This window comes from Amblyomma americanum, chromosome 9, assembly GCF_052857255.1.
Source record: "Amblyomma americanum isolate KBUSLIRL-KWMA chromosome 9, ASM5285725v1, whole genome shotgun sequence".
In the NCBI taxonomy this organism is placed as follows: domain Eukaryota; kingdom Metazoa; phylum Arthropoda; class Arachnida; order Ixodida; family Ixodidae; genus Amblyomma; species Amblyomma americanum.
This window is the reverse complement of record NC_135505.1, coordinates 22,129,720-22,138,044: the sequence shown is the minus strand read 5'-3', so window position 1 is coordinate 22,138,044 and position 8,325 is coordinate 22,129,720. Positions and strand designations below refer to the sequence as shown.

Genomic DNA, 8,325 nt, shown 5'->3' with positions numbered 1-8,325 from the left:
TGTAAATGGTCTTCTAATAATCCATTTAAAATGTGGAGTGGTAAATGCTTAGCCTTTTCGGGAAAATATCATCACAGATAATATATACAGAGGACCCACTGTTTTTTTGTCGGAAGGATGTTAAACAAAAGAACATTTAAAGGATCAAGCAAATTTTGTGCCATAACTTCTTGGGGGGTATGAAATCTAAGCCAGTGGACTCCAAGAAAGGAAGTCGGCTGGCTACAAAAAACAGACAAGGAGCGGTGTAAATCTGATTAATATATCCTTAGGTACGCCTGAGCAGTTAGGAATTGCAATCTAGATGATAAAGAAGGATTACGGTCTTAAATATAAAGCACGTTATTGGCCACAAATTTCGGGAGGCCAAGACACAACCGAAGCGCTTCCCGCTCCAAAAGAACGAGCGGGCGAATTTTTTAAGCCGCCGTGCCAGAAAACAGCACTGATTCGAATTCTAAAATTGGTCGGACATACAAAACATAAATCAGCAAAAGTCCATCTGTCCGCATTACAGATTGGGGATTACTTAATCTACAGAACATGCCCACAGCACGAGCCCCTTTCGCTGCGACATGGTCAATGTGAGAGCGCCATGTGAGGCGGTCATCATAAATGACACCAGGATATTTTGATGACTTAACTTGAGGAATATTTTGTCTCTGGTAACTGAGAGACAGATTAACAGGATCTTTCTTTTGAAAAAGAAGTACAGCGCACTTTTTTGCATTTAAGGTGAGACGTAAGGGACACATCCAAATATCAAGCAAATTCAGGTACAATTGCCGGCGCACATAGAGAGATTGAATGTCTGCTGCCGCAGTGAAAAATGTAATGTCTTCCGCATAGACGTATGTGCGAATATTTTGAAGGCTGGGAATATAGCTCTATAGAATATTAAAGAGCACAGGTGACAGGACTGCCCCTTGTGGAACACCCTCTATATTGTTTATATCTTCCAGAATTGACACCACTGAGTATACAAAAAACTATCTGTTTCCAAGGAACGCAGATATCCACGCAAATAAGTAATTCGGAAAAAGCAGAGTATGTAATCTTTAAAATAATCTGTAGTGTTCTACGCTCTCATAAGCTTTGACTACATCTAATGTCACCAACGCAGCATGCATTTTTTGTTGCCGCGCCAGAACAATAAGACTCTCAAGATCGGTGTGAGCATTCCAAATGGAATTTTTTTACGGAAACCAATTCGACAGGGACTAAGGATATTATTGCGGTACACAAACTCCGATACACGTAGGTGTATGACCCTTTCAATTAACTTAACCACGTTTGATGTCAATGAAGTGGGTCTAATATTATTCAGAGAAGAGCCACAACCATTGTTTTAGGTAAAGGGATCACTTTTGCGATTTTCCTCTCAGGTGGAATCCATGCATGTTTGATTGAAAAATTAACCAGCTACAATAAGGAGGTAGTGGACTGCTCAAAGAGGATCCTTACCATTTTTGATGTTACCCTATCAGGGCCAGGAGCAGGAATTGATAACCTCAACCCAATCGGGGAAAGCTCGGAAAGGGTAATAGGGGAGACATGCTGAAGCTGGTCCACTGATGCCACAAACGCAGAGCGCAAAGTACAGAGGCGAAACGCTGCTCTAATTTTTTGGCAATTGTCTCATCTGTTTCTATTGCTGCTTGCGGTGTCAAAACACATGAGGGTGATTTTTCTGAGACCGGAATCTTTTTCCGCGATCTTAAGAATCTGAGAAGTGCGCGACGATTTCCTGATTTTGATCGGAAATCAAAATGCTCGGATTCTTAATTTTCTTTCGCTAATGAGATTGTGCGTTTAAAAGTAGCCGCAATGAATTGTGCGTTTAAAAGTAGCCGCAATGAACTTAAAATCATTCCATATTTTGGGGCACCAATTGTGTAGAAGCTTCTTCCATGCAGCCTTTCTGCGTTTGTAATCCCGCGAGCAGTCTGCATTCCACCATCTAGCTGAAGTGTTCCCTCTTGATATACGTACCAAAATCTGCGGTCGGTTATGCCTAGAATTTGCACTTCATGGTCCCGAGAAGGACAATCCATGGAATTTGCAGCGTGAGATTCACCACAAAAGCATCACTTCTCGTTTTGATCACAGCATAAATTTGATGGATGCTCATTGCGGCATTTGCAACCGCGCAAGGTGAACTTGAAGCCACGAGAACTACAGCCATAACGCAAGCAATTGCTGCGCTGCAGTGGCTTAGACGGAAGGGGATCTACACGGAAGATTGGGGGCCATGCTTTTATTTCTGAGGGGCAGGCAGAACCCGCAAAAGTGGCAAAAACCGTTTCCGTTGGCACCCGCTCATTGTTCACCTCCCGGCTACAGCGATACACAGTAACAACACCCGCTGCAGAGAGAAGGTCGAGGGTCTCAACTGGACACAAGCAAGAGTCCACACCACGAACCAAACCTTTTGTGCCGGCCAGATGAGACGGAATGAAGCTGTTTACCTAAAGAGACCCAAAAGAAAAGCAGTTTAGAAGATTCATTACGCACGACAGGTCTGGTGAACGGCACAAAATCCCGCCACGTCTAAACTGCCTTACCTCAGAGATTGCCTCAAAAAGGGAAGTGGCCGCCAAGAGAGCAGCTCGAACGAGCCCTGGATTGTTAATTTTGATGGAACCACCATCCTTTGGCACCAGCGCCACAGGAATGCTGCGGACGCCAGAGCGTTGAAAAGCTTCCAGAGGCATCTCTTGAGGCGGTAGGGACGCCGACCAGGGGGACCTCCCCTGGCCGGGAGACTGCGTAGACATTACCTGAGATTTAGAAACTCACCGTGTGCGTTATCTACACAAGAAAAAAGGTGCAAAGGCACAGGGGGAAAGGAAAGCAGGACCAGCCGCCCAATACTTAGTCAATCTCTCGTATCCTTCCCTTGGTAGCAGCAAACACATCGGGGCGAGAAGGACGAAGTTGCCGCTTGCATGTGAGCGCTGCGTGGACCGTGTGCGGTTTGAGTCCCGTCGTGTTTCCGTCCAGGCCGGCGCCATGGTGATCCCGGTGACGCTCGTCAACGACATCAAGGCGGCCGTGGACCTTTCCAACCAGGCGAACGGGGAGGACGGCAAGAAGCAGTACGCCAACGCCATCCGCCTCTACCGTAAGGCCATGGAGTCCTACCTGAACGCGGCCCTGCTCATTCGCAACACGTGCGCCCCGTTTGTCGAGCGGGCACAGAAGCTCAAGGAGTTCTCGGGCGGCGACGCCGACCAGGACGTTGTGGGAGAGGGGATCCCGGAGATGAAGAAAATACACCAAATCTCTGTTCTGTCCCAGGTGAGAGAGCCATGCTGAGCGATGCATCGGCGACGAGCAAGCCGCCGAAGGTGGCCAAACTAACGCAAAAAATACACAGACTGAATCGATAACTAGCGGTAGAACACAAGAGACCAGGGAAAAGGGTTTGCATCAGTGTAGTGTCCACTGATAAGCATTTTACTAGCACTGTCCTTTGAGAATCCTTTTTGCGGGTCCTGATATATTGTAGCGCTGGTCGTCGAGTCGCAGCTACTGAACAAACACAGACTAGGCCAACTTTGCTTTTCACTAATTCGAACGGCAGCCACGGTGGCTCAGTGGTAATGGTGCTCCACTGCTGACCAGGAACACGCGGCTTCGATCCCTATTTCGATGGAGGCGGTATGCTAGAGGCCCGCGTACTGCACGGGCGATAAGTGTGCATGTTAAAGAGCCCCTGGCGGTCGAAGTTTTCTGTAGCCTCTACTATACGGCGTCCCTCATAGCCTGAGGCGCATTGCGATGTTAAACTAGCAATTCGCTTCTGCACGCATTTTAGGGCAGCTCTTGTAGCCTCAAACGCAGGGAAGATGCGCCGAGAAGGAGAGGCCCAATGTGTGGTTTACATTTTGTCAAAGGGTGCATCTACCTCATAGTGAATCCATTTGCTGCGAGCCGTTTTTATTTATTTCCCCTCTTAATACTGACGGTCTCGTATTCTAAGAAGAAAATTATCGTTGTTTCGGCCCACTTTGCCTGATAAGCGCTATCATCACCGTCATGCGCACCATGGAACATGTTACGACTTCCCAAAGACAAAGAACTATACCGTTAATTTTGATTATATTCGCCCTCCGTTAGCAGCGGCCAGCCTAATACACAGAATTTCTTGGTCGGAGCTCTTTGCTTTGCTCACTCTTTTATTTGGTGTCATTTTCCTCTCATGAAATTTTCTCTGTTGGGCTAAGAAACTATTGGTTGCTTCTTCGCATGGTACTTAGCGCTCAAGACTACCACCTCCCCATTCTAGCTAGGATATAATTAACACGCGTGTCCAACGAAATACAGGCTGTGCCTTCCTGACCATAATGTCTTCTGACTGTTTTAGAAAAAAAGATTAATTTATCCTCCAAAGTCGCGCAAGTATTTGAATCCAACATTGACGCTAGGAAATTTTTGGTTTGTAGTGTCTGTTTTTTTCTGTGCGAGGTGACTTAATTGGCTCACATCTGTGTTGTCAGCACATTATCATCATTAGTCTGACTACGCCCACTGCAGGACAAAGGCCTTTCCCTATCTTCAATTAACCCGGTCCCGCGCCAGCCGCGGCCACCTTATTCTCGTAACATTCCTAATCTCATCCGCCCACCTAGCCTTCTGCCGCCTCCTGCTACGCTTGCCTTCTCTTGGAACCCACTCCGTTACCACTAAGAACCAGTGGCTAACTTTCCTGTGCATTACATGCCCTGTCCAAGCCCATTTCTTGCTCCTGATTTCGACTAGGATGTCATTAACCCGCGTTTGTTCCCTCACCCGCGTCTGCCCGCTTGCGGTCTCTTAACGTTACGCATTTTTCTTATGCATAGCACCTTTTTTGATGAAAAATAAATACGTGATGAAAAAAAAGACAGGAGGCTTCAATAAATCAACAGTCTCTTGGAGGGCGGTAGCAGGGAGTGAATACGAACAGCGACAGTTCAAGAAAAAGCAGTGCTGAATCTTTGCCTCGTGACTAGCATACTTCCATGACAGGATTAAAAAGTCGTCATCCTAAGCTTTCTACCAATAAATAAAAAGTAAACAAAGGCATCTCGCAGTCCCAGTGAGTAAAGAAAGGTTTAACAACACTGAGTGAAGAACGCAACTGCATGCTGAAGAGGCTATGTTCGTGGTCTTTGCTGTAGGAATCTTGTGGTCATTCTTTTTCTATATTCCATTTATAAATGCAGGAACATTGTACTGAAGTTCAACGCACCAGCAAGCTGGCCCATTTTTAAAAACTCAGAAAAGCAATAGAAGAACAAAGACATGGATACAAAAAAACGCGAATAAAAAAGGAATAATCGATAGGCGTCTAGCTTTGTCATGAGTGCATTCACCGCTGTTTGTTAAGAGTTAGGTTGATCCCCAGATGTATACAGCTGCAATTTTTTCCAGTGTCGTTTAGTCTCGCCTGCAGTTCTTTTTTCATATTGGTCGTGCTGTTTGCTTTTAGGTGCTTCCACCATGGTGCACGGCAGCTGGAACGGTTACCTCCGGCAAGAAAATCAACTTTGATGACGACATCCAGGGCATCGACCCCGCCAAACAGGTGTTCACCCAGATCCTAGCGGACCCTAAGGCGAAGTCAGCGTCGACCCTACTTCTGCACGGGCCGCACGGGACGGGGAAATCTTTTCTCGTCAAGTCTCTCTACGTCAAGTACCCCGAGAAGTCGGTCTTCATCGTCGACATGGACCTCTTCGTCACTGGTGGCACCACGCACAACCCTGCTTCGATGGCCAAGATGCTGGTAAGGAACTACAGGAAGCACAACGCCGCGGTTCTCGTCCTCGAGGGTCTGGATCAGCTCTACCTGTCGGAGTACCCGGAGGCCAAGAAGCCCGTGGTGGACGCCGTGAAAGCCGAGCTGCTGGCCTACATGAAGGAGCTGGCCGAGAAGAAGGAGTACAAGGAAGTGGTGATCGCAACGGCGTTCCGGCCGTGGCTGATAGCGGAGGACATGCGCAACAGCTTCGACGCCAAGATCAACATCCCCATCCCCGATAACGAGGAGGCGCGCAAGGCGATCCTCCAGGCGGAGCTGGGAAAACTGCGCGTCCCCACCTATGCGGAGGGCGACATCGAGAGCCTGGCCAAGAGCAGCAATCGCTTCTCTCGCTATCAGCTGCTGCGCATCATTCGCTGCGCGCTGGCGCGAAACTTCAGCAACATCGAGGGAATCGAGGTGAAGGAGGACGCCGAGAGACTCGCCCACATGACGAAGGAGGACATAGACAAGGTGGCCCCGCTCTTCACGGCCGACCTGAGCGAAGAGGATGAACCCAAGCACCAGGAGTTCATCGCGGCCAACCCGACGGCCAATTAGCGGCCGACATGCAGCGCTACGTCGGCGATTCGAGACGTGCAGGGCGCGGTGGACGGCAGCAAAATTGAAGCAGATGATAGGAATTGCGAATAAATACACGGTCACAGCGCAAATATACATTTGAGCCATTGTCCCGGAGACAGGTCAAGGCATCCCAAAGTTCTGCCGAATACCTATTGCGTGAGCAAAACAATGCTCAGACAAGTGAATGCCTATATTCCGACGTGCTTTCTAAACATCGGAAATTTTCGTGGAGGCCTAACAGTTCAGCGATAACTGGGCGTGAGCACCTAAACTGGTTTTTGACGAGACGATATCTTTCTTAGGGTATTTCACGTGCTATTTATCGTCGAATACCTCGGTTATGGCAATGAACAGAGCATCGTTAGAATCTGGGGATTGTTGCCAAGTTCGGGCAAAATAAGATTGCTTCGACGAGACCTGTTTTCCAGTTACTCATTACCTGAAATAAGCGTTCTGAGACATCGAACTCAGTTGGCGTTATGATGTGCCATCTGTGGCGGTGTCAGCAGAGTTATGTCACTAGGGTCTTAAAACGGGAGTTGACTTTCTGGGGAAGTTTCTTGATCTCTGCCTTATCTTCCGCCACTCTGTTTTTAATTTCAAGCAGCTTACAAAGCATTTGAAAAAATTGAGGACTCTGTAGTCTGCTGCATTGGAGAAATGCAAAAGCATGTTGTTGTCGCTGCTGTTGCGGTGATTAGCTGCTTCATTATTGCTATTAGGTGCTTCGTTTCTACACTATCACGTGACTTTGAATGACGTTGCAACTTTTCTAAGTTCGCTGTCACGTGACATTATCACGTGACTTCGAATGACGTAACTTCTAAGTTCGTTGTCGCATGGTACATAGTTTATGAGCCTTGTGACGTTGCAGCTTTTATTTATTTATTTGTTTATTTATTTACTTATTTCATAAGTACTGCCAGCCTTCAAGAAGGCCTTAGGCAGGAGTGGGAAGGACATATATAATAGTAAAAATAACAGCATAAAAAAGTGCGACAAAACGTGAATCAAGGAGACAATCTGATATGATCAGCGCGCTTGCGTGGATGGCCTGTTACAAAAAAGTGCGTTGAATGATTTGCTAATGCGCACATTGTTCATACAGTAAGTGCGAGAATCAGGTACTCAAAAAGAAAAAGAGAAAATCAGACATATTTACTTTATAGGGGCTTAACGTCCCAAAGCGACTAAGCCTATGAGAGACGCCGTAGGGAAGGGCTCCGGCAATTTCGACCACCTGGGGTTCTTTAACGTGCAATGACATCGCAGAGTACACGGGCCTCTGGAATTTCGCCTTCATCGAAATTCGACCACCGCGGCCGGGATCAAACCCGCGTCTTTCGGTCCAGCAGCCGAGCGCCATAACCGTTACTCAGCCACCGCGGCGGCAGAAAAATCAGACATGTGAAACCACAAGCATGCGAAAAGAGCAAAGCAGTGGCACCATGGACCAAATGACCGAGACTGGAGTTGGCTACAAACTTCTCGACAGTCGGACATTGCGCAGTTTCAGGAGGAAGTGCATTGCATTCCACTCACTGACTGTTGTTCTAGGGGAGAAAGAATTCTCGAAGGCATCAGTTTTGCAGCTATATTCGTTCAATCTTTGGCAATGATTTCTTCGCGTGGTCCTGCCAATAACTGGCTGAACATAAAGGTTCCTGCTATTACCGTGTTTATTGTGGTATACGAGATGCATGTACTTGAGTCGTTAATTAAAGTGTCGCAACTGCAGAGAATGCAACCTAGCTTTTCGCATCAGAGCAGTCGATGAAGTTCGCCAACTGTATGACTTACGTACAAATATAGCTGATTTTTCTGGATATTTTCGAATTTGCTATTTAATATTCGTCATAGTATATGGATTCCACACAGCCGAGGCATCTTCCAGAAGTGGCCTAACAAAAATTTTGTACGCTAAGAGCTTTATCTCTTCAGTGGACTGCCAT

General features: G+C 47.1%; 1 protein-coding gene across 1 annotated transcript; it reads left to right on the top strand.

Moving 5' to 3' along the window:
• The first annotated feature begins 2,906 nt into the window (after positions 1-2,906).
• Positions 2,907-6,933, top strand: LOC144104042 (vacuolar protein sorting-associated protein 4-like). The gene is made up of 2 exons (XM_077636825.1): positions 2,907-3,300; positions 5,477-6,933. Exons 1-2 carry the CDS (start codon positions 3,013-3,015, stop codon positions 6,347-6,349), a joined length of 1,161 nt encoding a protein of 386 aa, XP_077492951.1. The 5' UTR covers positions 2,907-3,012; the 3' UTR covers positions 6,350-6,933.
• Positions 6,934-8,325: the final 1,392 nt, after the last annotated feature.